Source organism: Epinephelus fuscoguttatus, linkage group LG5 (assembly GCF_011397635.1).
Source record: "Epinephelus fuscoguttatus linkage group LG5, E.fuscoguttatus.final_Chr_v1".
In the NCBI taxonomy this organism is placed as follows: Eukaryota; Metazoa; Chordata; class Actinopteri; order Perciformes; family Serranidae; genus Epinephelus; species Epinephelus fuscoguttatus.
This window is the reverse complement of record NC_064756.1, coordinates 42,166,125-42,181,865: the sequence shown is the minus strand read 5'-3', so window position 1 is coordinate 42,181,865 and position 15,741 is coordinate 42,166,125. Positions and strand designations below refer to the sequence as shown.

Here is a 15,741-nt window from a genome sequence, read left to right as displayed (position 1 = left end):
TACACGCGTGCGCAAATATACATACACTTCCCATATGATACCTTATTGTTGCAGCCATTCATTTCAATAAATCTGTTGTTGTGGCACATCACATGGAGTGCCCTTTGTTTTTGTGCATTTTGTCTACCTGTTACAACTTACCCCAGCATGTGTTACAACCTACCCCAGTCATGGGGTAGGTTGTAACAAAGGACCACCATGTATTTGGCTTCATCTCACAAAGTCTGTAATATACTTGAAGAGATTTAAGTTGTTGCCATTTGTAGTAGACAAACGTGGGCACTTTGCCTAAAAGTTCCAGAACTGTAGCTTGAAAGGGAAAATAGTTGTAGGTGCTGAAGAAAAAAGTGTTACAACCATACCTGGTCTCCCCTATTTAGCATCACAGAGACTTGTGGTCAGTAGGATGTGAGCATTCTTAAAATAACATCTGTACAGATGTGAAGCCCTGACTGACTGATCTTTAATGAAAGCTGTTGTCTTGTTTTTTTTCCTTCTGAAAATATTAACTTCATAGTTAGACAATTTATTTAGCCTGTATAGTTAAGGTGACAGGTTTGCTTAGCTGCTCTGCAGAAAACTGATATGCTGCTTTACATGAGAATTCATGTAAAATGGAGGTTGAACCATGTACATAAATTACAAATCACCTGTAAAGCATTTTAATGAATGAATCTATCATAATTAAAACAAGTAGAGACTGAGAACAAACTGATAAGAGTTTGGAGGAGCGTTCCCGGGTCCGGGAGTGCTGAGGGCCGTCCAAATCCACAATTCAGCCAGTCCACAAGGGGCCTGTGACGAAGTGGGTGAGAATGCACCTTCACTCACCACCACTTGTCCCTTACATGCTCAGTGTACACAGTATACCATGTTACTTTTCCATACGTTTATTTTGCTATAATTTACCATTGCTTTCGTAACATTACACCACTTATTATCCCGGGTTTGTTTGTGTTCTTGTTATGTTACAGTTAACATCAATGTATATGAGTAAATTAAAACAAACACACAGTCATAAGTTGGTTTCAGTTACCTTTATTGTGTTTCAGGTTTGAACTTAGTCGAATTGTTTGTTCCTTTGTCTGTACTTACCTTTGTTTTTTCCTTTGTTCAGACCCACCATGCAGGATTGTTTGAAAGGCCACCCCCCAGCACTTCCTGTCTTTTATAGTTTTAGTGATGTCATCAATGACATCATTGGGCTGAACTAAGTGGAGGGGTTTTATTTTGTAGGAATATTTCTTTTGATTGTTTAGTGCAGTTTAAAGTAACCGGTTAGGATTATTTACTTTTAGTAGTTCATTTAGTGATGTAAATGTGCTTGTAAGTTAATCCTAGGTGTTTATTTGATTTCCTTGTGTTAAGGTTGCAACCTCCTTTTGTTCTGGTAGGGGCTGAGGCATTCTAAGTGTGAGTCAGTTCCTCTATATAAAGGCAGTTGAGGTTTGGGCTCGAGGCTGAGAGGAGAGGCCGTGCTGCTGTGAACATGTGCCCTTATGTTTGATTTATTATGAGTTAATTTTCCTCAGTTATTTGCTTGGCTTTTTGTTTGGGTTTTTGTTTGTTTTTGCCTAATTTGCACATGTAATGGCGAGCACTGTAAATACATTTACACTTTGGTGGAGCCAAGAAGTCTGCTGAGTCTGCCTACCTACCACCTTCCTTGACACTCGAGCTAAACTATTTCACAGGGCCTCAAGTGGACTTTCTGCAGACTTCCAGTGAGTCTACCTGGGGTGCAGACTTAGCAGATTTCACTGATTAATTAACCCACATTTCATTGCAATACAGACGTGATATTGTGGGTTTTTGAATTGCCGACAAAACTTTATGAATGTGTAAAATAGTTATTGATAGTTTGGTCTATTAAAATGCTAGTTGAATTGTGTAGGCCAGAAATAATAGTCAACCACATCATGATACAGAAATATGTATAAATATAGGCTGTAGAGTGACTGAAAATGCATTTCATTATTGCAGCCTATAAGGCTGCGCAGTGTAATAGGCTAAAAAAATCACCACCATTCCACCAGTATTTTATAGTCTATCCTAGGCCCATAGGCCAAGGCTTATGACTTGCTTCTTTATATAACCCCCTAATAACTGTTAGGGAGGAAAGTGGTGGCTATATCTTATTTAGAAAGAAGACAGGATGGTGTCAGGACAAAAGACTGAAGAGGTCAGAAACTTCTCTCTGAACTGTATTGTGATCCAGATAGCAGTATAGTTAGTGTTCTGAAAATAAAAAAATAAATGGCCATTAGGCACTGCCATTCTAGTATGCTAATGAACATCAATGCACATCTTAAGAGGAAATTATTTCTCCGTATCAAATCAACATTACATCACCGCTGAGCATGAACGGTACTTAGCCTACAGCAACTTATGAAGGATCATACATGTGAAAAACGTGGTAGGACCAAGGCACTCTTCTTTAAGATAAATAAATCTTTTTAATTGAATCTTTTTAAATCATTATGAACATACAGCCAACACCTCTACAGGAGGGCAGCACAGTGAGACAAAAACAATTAAAAAAACCAAACCATAAATTTAAACCAAATTTATAAGTAAATGCATACAGAGCAACGTGGAGTACAATGAACAGCAGTGTGACAGCTGGTGGAGAATCGGAGTCTTAAATGGGCAGAAATCATCTGAAATCATCTTTTATACACACATGCTCACAGACACACACGCACATACACAGAAATGTCAGAAATCCTACAACAAGACGGTCTTTAGGCCTCTTGCGCGTAATCATGGGCTTGGGGGCGTTGGCTGATGCTGGGCGACAAGAGTGTTCGGAGCTGAAAGAAAAGAGGAGAAGAGAAAAGTTAACCATTTTGACATAAGAATACATTAACAGGGCTTAAAGTGAAAAAAATTCCTGAGCCTGAATTTCACATACATGAAACTTTTTTGTATGCTTGCAAAGCACAGCCTGCTGGGATATTTCTATGTATCTACCTGGCACCAGAAGGGCTCTTTAGGACTAAGTACATACAGTACATGTGTGCACAATAATGAGCAGGTGAAATGTCTAGCTTACATATGAGGTGTCTCAAGATTTAGGAAAATACAATTTTATTGAATGTAATAAAAGAAAAAAGTCACTTGACATGCTGCTGTTTTGTGCTATGACCTATTTAAGTGCTGGAAGTTGTTATTTACGTGACAACACCTGAACGCAACACAAGCTCCGCACCAAATGAGAGGCTGTTTACACGTGGCCGGCTATTTTCATAAACGGACATTTCACTGTCCCCGTTTTCAAAAAGATCTTTGTTTACACTTGCCCGTGATATATACACAAGAGCATGCCAAACCTGTAGGTGGCAGTGTAACGAGAAGCTCAAGCCTTCCATGTATCCATTGTCACCGTAGCAACATAGGTCGCACTTTTGACACAGGCGCAAGTTCCGGCGCATACTGTGACATCGGCTGCCTATAACGCCGTTCATCTCAGTTTACATGCAAACGCACAACCGGAGTTTTCCAAAATCTCCACTCTGGCTGGAGTTTTTAGAAAGACTCGTTTTCAGAGGAGAAATCTCCGTTTGCGTGTAAACGAAGGGCACAAACGAAGGAAGATGTCTCCGTTTATCAAAATCACAGTGTACGTGTAAACGGCCTCTGAGTACCGCACTGCGCTGCTGTGCGAGCGGCGTGTTTGTCTGTGCGTAACATCAGTCTGTTGTTGGTTATTTACACACTGTCCATAACAATAACTTTGTCAGCTGACAAACTGCACCGGGCTCGGGTCAGGTTATGTCAGGAAAATGCGGCCGAGCCGCTCTAGCGTGCTCACCTGTGTGTGTGGCGGAACTCCGCCGTGCACGATACAGAGAGCAGAGCCATGAGACAGAAATGACACGATGAGATAACATGATAAATAGTATATTGTTCTGTTATTATATGAAGCATCCGTCGCGCAAAATAATATAACTTTAGTTTATGAAGAGGTAAGACGGAGCCCTTTCCTCTCCTCTTATATACTTTACTTGCAAGTGTGTGAATTGACCTGGATAACGGTTAAATCAGCAGCGATCATATTTCAGCAGTGGCGGTGCACCGCTGCTAGTAGCATATAGGGGAAACACTGCACAGCATGCTGTTTACTCTCAGTGTCTGATAGCTGGCGGTCAAGCTAACACAAGCTAATCATTCAAACGCAGTTCAATTGTCCATTTCTGTTGCACATTCACCCACACTCATATGGATATCAGGCTGTAACGGACACCTAAACAACATGTGCAACAGAAATGCAACACCAACAACTGTTTTTAGACCCTCACCACTCAGCTCTTATTGGCCAGCTGAGTTTGATAACACTATACTATTGGTGGAACTACCCATGTGCTTCGCTGAAAATCAGAAGATGATTAGTTAAATGCTAATTTCTGCCAAGTTGTTGCCACACAAAAAAATAAATAAATAAAAAAAATACTAGAAATGTCCGTCAAGCCGGAAATGCAGTAATACTTGCTAAAAGGACAAGTGAAAATAACTTGAGCAAAATCATGAGCTCACACACACACACACACACACACTCACACACGATCTCATGTACACGCTCACACATAAGATGCAGACACGCACAATAGCACTGTACTTGCCTTCAGCTGAAAAACATGGACATAGGGGCGCTGGCTGTTGCTGGGCGAAACCAGTGGTTGGAACTGAGCGGAAACTGAGAATAGAAGAGCACTTGGTAAAGGGACAAGTGAAAATTACTTAGATATACAGTATAACATCACTCCTTCTCATTGCTTAAGTGAAAATTACTTGAGCAATAACATGAGCTCATACACACACGCTCACACTGGTGTTGCACGGTATACTGGTACCAACAGTAGATCGCGGTACACCACGGTACATATGATACCATAATGTTGGAGTACCGTACGTCATGGTACCACTACTGTGGGATAAGTTCAAAGTCCAATCGCAAGAGGGTGAGTGTCCAATAACGGTGCACGCTGGCCAATAACGGCACGCGCTGGCCTGGCTTCAGGTCCAATAATTTCCTCTTGGAAATTGTGTTATAAGTACCTGAACCTGGCGGCACACAGGTATGTGACGTGTCAGAGGAGAAACGAGCCGTTCACATTTCTCTCTTTGTGGCAAGTAACGGTCCACAAACCTCACCACACTTAAGGGACTGTTCTTAAGGCCCTGTGTCCACATAGCACCTTTTTCTGAGCACCAGAAGAAGGCCAGCATCTTTTTGCAATTGTTCCCAATGAGGAGAGAGCGTCTGCAGCCGCATGCGGCCGCCTAGGGAAAAGGCGCTGCGCCCAGCATCTTTTTTCCAGCTGCTCCTCCTTTTTTGTGCAGCCGCTCCGAGTGTTTTGAGTTGAAAATCTCTGAACTTTTCAGAGAGGCGCTGGTGTCGTCACCAGCGCTTTTTCCAGGCAACCAATCATATCGCGGAACTCGTCACCCTGGTAACCAGAAAAAATGGAGGAGAAGCTGGTGCTGGCCGTGTCAGTCTATCCAGAGTTGTATGACATGTCACACACATGTAATCAATTCTAACCCATACAGTGGTGGAAGTTACTAAGTACATTAACACAAATCCTACTAATAAAACATGATGATGACTTCACCAGCTGTAGCATGAAAAGATTAACACAGTATATGTATCACTATAAACCAGTTATGTAATACATAAAACATGAGTGTGAACATGATTCTGATATTGGCCATTCTGCAATAATACTTTTACTTTTGGTAATGTATATTTTAATGCTAATACTTTTGCACTTTTACTTTAATAAGATTTTGACTACATGGCATTTACGCTCAAAGAGTGGGTCTATTGGTGGAGGTAATAATACACCAATGATGGAGGATTGTGACAAACAATAGGCTGCATGTTAACAGAGGCTTATTATGTATCTTGCTAGATATACTGAGGTCATGCACTTTGCGACAGTCAGTTTTGTGGGAGACTTTTTTTGCCTCTGAAGACCAGCCATATACATAGTGCTGCTGGGATTTACGAGAGCCACAAGGAAGATTGTACCAAAAGAAAAATGCACTGAATAAAGGCTTGTATAACAATCAGAATACAAATGAAGCAATCAGGCTATGATCAATGAACACAATATTATTACTGTAATGCAATGAGTAGTGGGTGGATGTGTGCTTTGTGTTTATTACACTTTGATTCGTTTTAACCTTGACCATCAGTGAACTATAAAATGACTACAGGCCCTAACTAACTGAACTTTACTTTGTTTTGTGAAACCATTTACAGCATTTTCATAGTGTATGTAGCCCTCTGTGATTGCTGTGTAGGATGAGATCATCAGCAGCCGTGGCAGGTTGAGCATCTTCAGCAGACATAGTATTCCGCTGCTGGGCCTCTTTTGATAATAGTGTCAATGTTGGTCTTTGCTTCAGGTCCTGGGAGACTCTCGATCCCAGGGTCTAGATCGTTTGTTGTTTTGTTTTGATATGACGCATAAAGGGCCTAATCCTTACTCTGTTTTTTTGTCAGGTGATGAATGTGAATCTATCTGAGGGAGACAAGGTGGTGTTTGAAGACATGGGCCATGGGGAGAACACCATGCTGGCCAATGAGTCCATTCTAATGAGGGGATTGGTGGTACGAAGCCACAGCAATCAGATCTCTATCCGCTTCCACAGTCAGAGGTCTCAGCCTGGATCAGTCCTGCTCAGATACCAAGGTGAGTGTGTGTTACAGAACGAATGCCACCTGCATACTCTTGAAACAGACACAAGTTTGAAGCTACAACTTTTTGGAAACAATCAGCATTACATTGAAATAATTTGATACTTTTTTTATGGTTTGATATTTTATGTCTTTACAGAATAATTCTCGCTGTTACTCAGATGCAAACTATGGTCATGAAGTTAGATACAGAATACAGTGGCCATGGAAAATGATTTTTGCTAATTGGTGTCAGGTGCCCACTACAACTGTATCAGGTAACACCTGAAACATCATATGTTAAAAATGTTTCCCTTAATTCAAAAGGCAGGTCCACCTGTGTTCTTTTCTTGGTCTTTAAAATGGAAAGCAGTGATGTAGGTTACAGTGCTGATACTCCCTATTCTCACCCTGACACCCGCTTCAATTTCAATCAATCAATCAATCAATCAATCAATCAATTTTATTTATAAAGCCTAATATCACAAATCACAATTTGCCTCACAGGGCTTTACAGCATACAACATCCCTCTGTCCTTTGGACCCTCACAGCTGATCAGGAAAAACTCCCCAAAAAAACCCTTTAACGGGGAAAAAAAATGGTAGAAACCTCAGGAAGAGCAACTGAGGAGGGATCCCTCTTCCAGGACGGACAGACGTGCAATAGATGTCACACAGAACAGATCAACATAATAAATGAACATTAATCCGTATGACACAATGTTACATGTAGAGAGACAGCGAGAGATGCAGGACAGACAGTAGTGACAGTAGCTTACAACAACATTAACTTAAGTAATAATATGACAACAGTAATTACGGCTATTGTGGTACAATATGTTGTTGGTATATATTAATATCTGATAGTATATATAAGTGACAATAATCATAAGTGTATAATGACAGTAGAAGTGTGACTAATGACTAATGATAACAGCAGCAGTAGGAGGCATCAGGCAGGACCACGGCAGCAGCACAACCACACGTCACACCGACCACGCACCGCTGCGATACGAGTTAACCTGCCAGACAGTTGAGCACAAAGGCTCCAGAGAAGAATCCGAGTTAGTTACATGCAGTAGGGCCAAGTTAGCGAGATGCAGTAACAGGACATGAGTGTTAGCAAAGGAGCAAGAGGGAGAGAAGGTGCTCAGTGTATTATAGAGGTCCCCTGGCAGACTAGCCTTATTTCAGCCTAACGAGGGGCTGGTCCAAGGCAAGCCTGAGCCAACCCTAACTATAAGCTTTTTCAAAAAGGAAAGTCTGAAGTCTAATCTTAAATGTGGAGGCGGTGTCTGCCTCCCGGACCGAAACAGGAAGATGATTCCACAGGAGAGGAGCCTGATAGCTAAAGGCTCTGGCTCTTGATCTACTTTTGGAGACTTTAGGGACCACGAGTAACCCTGCATTCTCCGAGCGCAGTGTTCTGGTGGGATAATATGGTACTATGAGCTCCCTAAAATATGACGGAGCCTGACCATTTAGAGCTTTATAAGTTAGGAGTAGGATTTTAAATTCAATTCTGAATTTTACAGGGAGCCAGTGCAGAGAAGCTAAAACAGGAGAAATGTGATCTTGTTTCTTAGTTCCTGTCAGTATGTGCCGCTGCATTCTGGATTAGCTGGAGAGTTTTCAAAGACTTATTAGAGCCGCCTCATAATAGGGAATTACAGTAATCCAGCGTAGAGGTAACAAAAGCGTGGAGCAATTTTTCTGCATTTTTTTGGGACAGGATAGGCCTAATTTTCACAACATTGAGCAGATGGAAAAATGCAGTCTGTGGGGTTTGTTTTAAATGGGAGTTAAAAGACAAATCTTGGTCAAATATTACTCCGAGGTTTCTTATGGTAGTGCTAGAGCCCAGAACAATGCCATCCAGAGGAACCATATCATCAGACAAAGGATTTCTGAGGTGTTTGAGGTCAAGAACAATAACTTCAGTTTTGTCTTAATTTAACTTAAGGAAATTGGAGCTCATGGGTTTTTATGTCTTTCAGGCTTGTTTGAAGTTTAGGTAATTGATCCGTTTCTTCTGGCTTTATTGATAAATACAATTGTGTATCATCTGCATAGCAATGGAAATTTACAGAGTGATTTCTAATGTTACCTAAGGGAAACATATATAAAGTGAACAGAATTGGTCTGAGCACAGAACCTTGTGGAACTCCAAAACAAACTTTAGTACGTAGAGATGATTCATCATGAACATGAGTGAACTGAAAACGATCAGATAAATAAGATTTAAACCAGCTTAGTGAAGAACATTTTAGGCCAATTAAATGTTCCTGTCTCTGTAGCAGAATTTGATGGTCACTAAGATCTAATAAAACAAGTACAGAGACGAGTCCTTTGTCTGAAGCAATCAGAAGATCATTTTTAATTTTAACTAGTGCTGTCTCAGTGCTATAATGCACTCTAAATCCTGACTGAAATTCCTCAAATGAATTATTATCGTGGAGAAAGTCACACAGCTGGTCTGCAACTACTTTCTCAAGGATCTTTGAAAGAAAGGGAAGATTAGAAATCGGTCTATAGTTGGCTAACACCTCTGGATCCAGGGTGGGCTTTTTTATAAGAGGTTACTTACTTAATTACAGTTACCTTAAAGGACTGTGGTGGTTAGCCTTTTAATAAAGATATATTGATCATGTCTAATATGTGAGTGTTAACTAAAGGTAAGATTTCCTTAAGTAGCCTAGTTGGGATGGGGTCTAAGACATGGGGCTCTAGTTTCACAGACCGGGCGCAGCGGGGGCGCAGCGCACCTGCGCTTCGCCAACTGGGTGTGGCCAGGCGGGTTTTGTAAGTTTGGCACACCGTGCGCCTAGCGCAGCTACTCCTCTTTCCCACCTCCATCCCTGCTACCAGTGCAAGTCGGAAAGAGGGAGGAGAGAAGGCATGGAGTGGGTTTTACACACATCATACCAATCAAATGAGCCCCTCTCCTCGCCCTCAAATGTGCCGCGCGAAGGTGTAATGAGAGTTTACTCTCGCAGTGTCCGAATATACGGAACTGCGAGCAGACCTCCACGGATTGATGATGCAAAGGTAGCCTGGGAGGAGGTCACCACAATTGTAAATCAATGTTGCGTTTCTCTCGTGCGTGCGCGCGCTCTCTCTCTTTCTCTCTCGCAGTCTCACTCTGTTTCTTTTCTTTTGGCTTTTCTAAGATGACAGATGCTGAATATATACTCCCTATCTGATGCTGTGGCTGTTTGTGGTTGGCTGAGAGGGATGTGAACTCATTAGTTTGCAGCTGTGTTAATCAAATCATGTTCGGTTTTCATTACGCATGCCAAACGTGCCAAATGGTGCCATTCCCCTTTGATCTGACATCACATGTGACGGGACAGTCGATATAGAGATACATTTATGTGCTGATTGCAGATAGTTGCATTGAATAGTGTTTTTTTGGATATTTATTGCATTGTTAATATGCCTGATATTCTGGAAACCTGCCTGTGAAGTTTTGGTGATGTGTGCGCACTGTCCGCCGGTCAGCCAAACTTCCACTTACACCGGCTGTGCTCCCCCTGCGCTGACAGTAGACCTGGTTTCAGATGGCGAGCTTTTAGCGCACCTCCGGCGAAGCCTTTTAGCACGAAACTGTCACTGCGCCAAGCTGGATCTGTCGACACCTCCCCCTGCTGCGCCGCCACACCCATCTCAGTGCACCTCGGTCTGCCAAACTACCAAACTGAGTGCACCTCGGGTTGCGCTGCTCGAAACTAGCTCTGCGCGGGGTTCGCCACCCTGCGCCGGGAAACTAGAGCCCCGGGATTCTTAACCATGGGGCCTGGGCCACAAGCGCCACCGAGAGGGCCACGAAACAAATTCAGTTTTGCACCTGTGGGCCGCAAGGGCCGCATACTGTTATGTTGACACACTCCTTTAAAATTGTTGTCAAATATGTTCTTGGAGCACATTTGTCCCATGAATTGTTAGACTGTTCGGCATCTTGACAGAGGTGTAGATTTATATCCACATGATAAATAAATGTTTCTGTGATGATCACGTTGTATCATGTAATTTATTTGATATGTTTTTAACTTATTAATTGGAAGTGGATTTGATCTAGTTGTTGAATACAAATCAAACCAAGAGTAAGATCAATTAAACATGTTAATATCTGAATGGGCCCCGGGCCACATTGTATTAGAAAAGTTGGGCCCCAAGGTCAATAAGGTTAAGAACCCCTGGTCTAAGAGACACATTGATGATTTAGATAAAGAAATTATTGAGGTCAACCGTTGAAGAGAAATTGGGGAGAAGCTATCTGGATATATATTAGGTCTTACAGCTGTGTTTGAGGGAAGATTGGTTCCATTTGAGGGCAGGATGAATTTTGCCTCTAATAGTTAGAATTTTGTGGTTAAAAAAGCTTATAAAATCATCACTGCTAAGGGCTAAGGTAATACAAGGCTCAATAGAGCTTTGACTGTCAGTCAGCCTGGCTACAGTGCTGAAAAGAAACCTGGGGTTGTTCTTATTTTATTCTATCAATGCTGAGTAATAGTTTGCTCTGGAATTGCGGAGGGCCCTCTTATACGTTTTAAGACTGTCTGCCCAGACTAAACGAGATTCTTCCAGTTTGGTTAATCACCAATTCCTTTCAAATTTTCACGATATTTCTTTTAATTTACGGGTTTGAGAGTTATACCAAGGAGCAAAATTTCTTTGCTTTGTTAACTTCTTTTTGAGAAGTTATACAGAGTCGAGTGTTGTTTGCAGCGAGCCTGCAGCACTATCGAAATGATGATCAATTCGGGAGAGTTTAAAGTCCGTACAGGAAACCTCTGTTACAGAAGGACATGGTATTAAAATTAACATTGATGGAACCATTTCCTCAAATTTTGCGACAGCACTGTCTGATAAACACCTAGTAATGTAACTGCTGCTGAGTGAGTGTAATCAAGTAAAAATAAATCAAAAGTTATTAAATAATGATGTGATAGAGAGGGATTTTGTGGAAAGACTATTAGGTTATCAATTTCAATTCCACGCGTCAGAACTAGATCGAGAGTGTGGTTAAAACAGTTCACTGACAGTGTAAGCGTGGAGAGTGAGTTAAGTGTTAGGTTGGAAGATTTGAACTTGATGATGGAAGATGGTGCTTTTTTATGACATTAAATCTTTAAACGGGTGAGGACACATTGAGATTTAAAATAATATTGCATTTGTATTGTTTAAACACATTTATAGATCTATTGTCAGTGTAATACCTACAGTAGATGGCAGTCTACACCCTTTCAGTAGAGGGCGTTGACTCGAAAAGCAGACAGGAGTATCGCAGCGATGCTAAGCAGTGTAGCCTACAGCTGTGGTCACCATGTGAGTTTGGTTTAGAAAGTCACACAATAGCATAAACTAACCAGTCGATTAGAGACAGTGTCAGAACAGCAACTCCTTGTCTTCTGCAAGGTAAAATTACTGTTTCTGTCAAAGGAGTCTGGTGGCTGTGGATGGGAGCAGCAGCTAAATGTATTTTAGCATGATAAAAAAGGGCCACCCTAAAAGACAATGTCAGTTTAAACTGTTTAGAACCCAATTATGTTACAAACACACACACACACACACACACACACACACACACACACACACACACACAAAAGGAATGATAGATTTCTACTCACTTACAAATAATTACCTTATTTTATTTTATTTTATTTTATTTTATTTATTTATTTGTTTATAAGGATACTTACTATGTGTTATCCATTTATTTTTTATGAGTAATCACTTAATAAAGGGATGCTTTTTTAACACATTATATATACATTTTGTATTGGATTTGTTGTCACTTCTCAAAATATCCTCAATTTCTATCTTCAGAAAACAGTATGTTGAAAATCCGTTTGAGATAAATATTCTGTGGAATTAATGAATAGACTGAATTATAAGATGATTGTATTATTAGAAAATTAAATTAGAACAGTATTTCCCCTATTCATTTCCTGGTGACACTCAGATCCTTGTCCATTCCAATACATGGATATTTCTGAAAAAGTCCTGAGTAAAAGCTATGAATCTTTCGTGTGATTTTTTAACATGGAAAATAATAAATAGCTACAATAATAAATAATCCAATAACTAACATTACCATTGTCAGGTATTACAGGTAGGTATGTCCTTGATGTATAGGAAGTGCAAATGTAAACATAAATTATCATAAAAACATATTATAGGTCATATAATACTGAAGCATAGATATATTTTTCCACTACGCACACACACTGTAGCATAGATAATGTCAGCTTGTTGATATCACTTATTTTATCATTCTGAATGTCAGCTGATGAAAATGGGTAGTCAATCTGTATAGATTTGTTATAATCAGTGCTGAATCAGTTGATATATTGCACCTCCTAATCATTTATTGATTGATTGTTTTTACTGTTATTCTCTCATGCTTTCATGTATAATGTTATGCAATGTCAACATAATAACTTAAGCTAATTGCATTAGTCTAACTCCACATGTCTGTAGTAGGTAAATCCACACTTCAAAGAGCAGTTTTCTTTAGGAAAGTAAGTTCAGAATATTTTCTCCTCAGGTGGTAGTCATCCCGGTGGTCACTGCAGACCCACAGGTCTGCATACGCAGTGTATGGACAGGAGGGTTAGGATCCATTTGTAGCACATCTAGCCAAAACTTCACAGTATCCATATCCAACAAACATTGTCTATGACAGCTGCTCAAAGTGCAGCTCTTTATTTTGTCGGCACATGTCGGAAATATGCAAACACAAACCACTCTTCACAACACAGGCATTTTTCCTTTGTGGGTAGAGGGTCACAGCACCCACAGGACACCACCACTCTCCCAGCTTCACATCCTGCAGCTGGTTCACCCCCCCCCCACTGCCTTTTTTTCCTCTCTCTTTCCTCATCTGCTTTTCTGCATATACTCAAGCTCAAATAAATACAGGCAGCAGTCAAATTCAAAAGCTTCATCCACATGATTGAAATCAGGTAAATAATAATCCTAATAATACCTTCTTGATAACACTAAACTACTCCAGAACTCACACACGTTTCTGTAACAAGTGACATCCTGTGATATCTCATGATATTTCAGAACAAGACTTCCAATTAAGAGGCAATAACAAACAGACTGTTTGAAATAAAAGGTAAAGAGACATTTCAGAGACTTATAATAACAATTTGAACCACTCTGTGTCACATAACCACTTTTAACGGATATACACTGACAGCGTTTAATTGCCCAATGTCCTTCCATTGCAGCCAGTCCTACGGCTGCTGGCCGCTGCCCGCTGCCTGCTGCCCTCTCCCTCAGTATTGGACCAGTCCCAAAGATTGTTATTCACATCAGTCTCTTTTACCAATTTACTCAGGGAAATAGGGTCCAGGTTGTAAAAAGCAGAAGTTATCCATTAAACAATAAGATTACTAATGTGGAGCACTGTGATTGGCTTATAGACATTTAATCAAATACATCTGTGTACTCTCCCTTTTCAAACCACTAGACTCCACTGACAGAAACAATAAGTTCACCTCACAGCAAATGGGAGTTGCTGATCCCCCGCTGACTTGATCATTTAATTTGTTTGTGTAATTGTGGGACTTTTGGAGCCAACCTTATGTGGCATCCACAGCTGTACATAGGTTTATATGTAGCATCAACATAAGGCAGACAGCTTTTGTAATGGGCTTGAGAAAATAGCATTTTGATGCTATACCATACAAATTTCAACCAAAATTAGAACTTTTGTATTTTAATACTTGAGGAACACTGGAAAGCTACAGAATAATATAAAAACCTGGAGCCACTTTTTAGGTGACTGCAGATACAAAAATAGTTTCAAAGTAGTTCTGGTACTGAGGCACCACACTGTATAAAATGATGAATACTACAAAACCACTTCAGTGTATTCTTTGGACTATTCTTTACTCTTCTGGAGATGGATTTGATTCCTCTCGTGATATAGGGCCTATAAAGTCTGCCTGTCTTGTATTCCTGGCAGGCTGTAGACAACGTGTGGCTGAGTGTGTGTTATCACTTCTTAACACGAAGTGTTGTTGCTGTTGGACAGAAATAACTTGTGCTGTCAATCAGCCACATGATTAACCAATGCAATATCTTTGTAACTGCTTTACTGATCAATTACTGTAGTGGACATGTGCAAGAAACACAGGGACTTTGGAAAGACTTTTTCTTGCAGCCAGCTAATGACAGAGGAGTGAACTGAAAGTCATCTTCTGCAGCTGCCTTTGTTGTGAAAATCTATGAAGGCTTTAATAAATGTGTGATGGTGTTTGAACAGCCCCCAGGAAATGGGGTCAGCTTGGGTCCTAACTGGTCAGATTTCAGCCCCTGCAAACGGTGTAAAGATTCCACTCCTTGATATCTCTTCATTTATGCTTGTTTCCATTGATTGCCCTCCAAAGCGCAGATGGCATGTGTAAACTTCTCTCCTGTTTAATAGAGGCATCAACATCATTACCTGCTGCTTAAAAGCAATCTGTGCTGTGTTTGCTACTTTCTCACCACTGCTGGCCAAATGAGAAAAAACTAGATATAGCTTTGATAGGCGTGTGTGTGTGTGTGTGTGTGTGTGTGTGTGTGTGTGTGCGACAGCAAGGATGTGAGCCACTCCTGGGCTCCTGACTGCTTGAACTCTACTTCCTACCAAAGGTTCAAAAGACTTTACTGCCCAGGTTCAGCAATTGAAAACATATATTTTTAGGCTAAATAATCAATTTAATAGTTGAACAATAACCAATAACTGTAGTTTGGCACAGAGTCAGCACATGCAGGCTGAACCATTGTGGTGAAGAGGGAGCTGAGCCAGAAGGCAAAACTTTCGATTTACTGGTCCATCTGCGTCCCAACCCTTACCTATGGTCATGAGCTTTGGGTTGGTGACTGAAAGAATGAGATCACAGATACAAGCAGCTGAAATAAGCTTCCTCCAAAGGGTAGCTGGGCTCAGTGTTAGAGATAGGGTGAGGAGCTCAGACATCCAGAGGGAGCTCAGAGTAGAGCCGCTGCTCCTTAGCATCAAAAGGGCCAGTTGAGGTGCTTCTGGCATCTGA

The 15,741-nt window shown here is 40.9% G+C and overlaps 1 protein-coding gene across 4 annotated transcripts in view; it reads left to right on the top strand.

The window, feature by feature from the left end:
• Window positions 1-15,741, top strand: part of LOC125889077 (seizure protein 6 homolog) — a 469,538-nt gene that overhangs the window by 253,442 nt on the left and 200,355 nt on the right. For all 4 annotated transcript variants that reach the window (XR_007449397.1, XM_049576748.1, XM_049576749.1 and 1 more), the window contains exon 4: window positions 6,512-6,701. Coding sequence is in view for 3 of the 4 variants with exons in the window: in XM_049576748.1 (XP_049432705.1) it covers window positions 6,512-6,701 (190 nt within the window). In the remaining variant the exon portion in view is untranslated. The remainder of the gene's footprint in view (window positions 1-6,511; window positions 6,702-15,741) is intronic.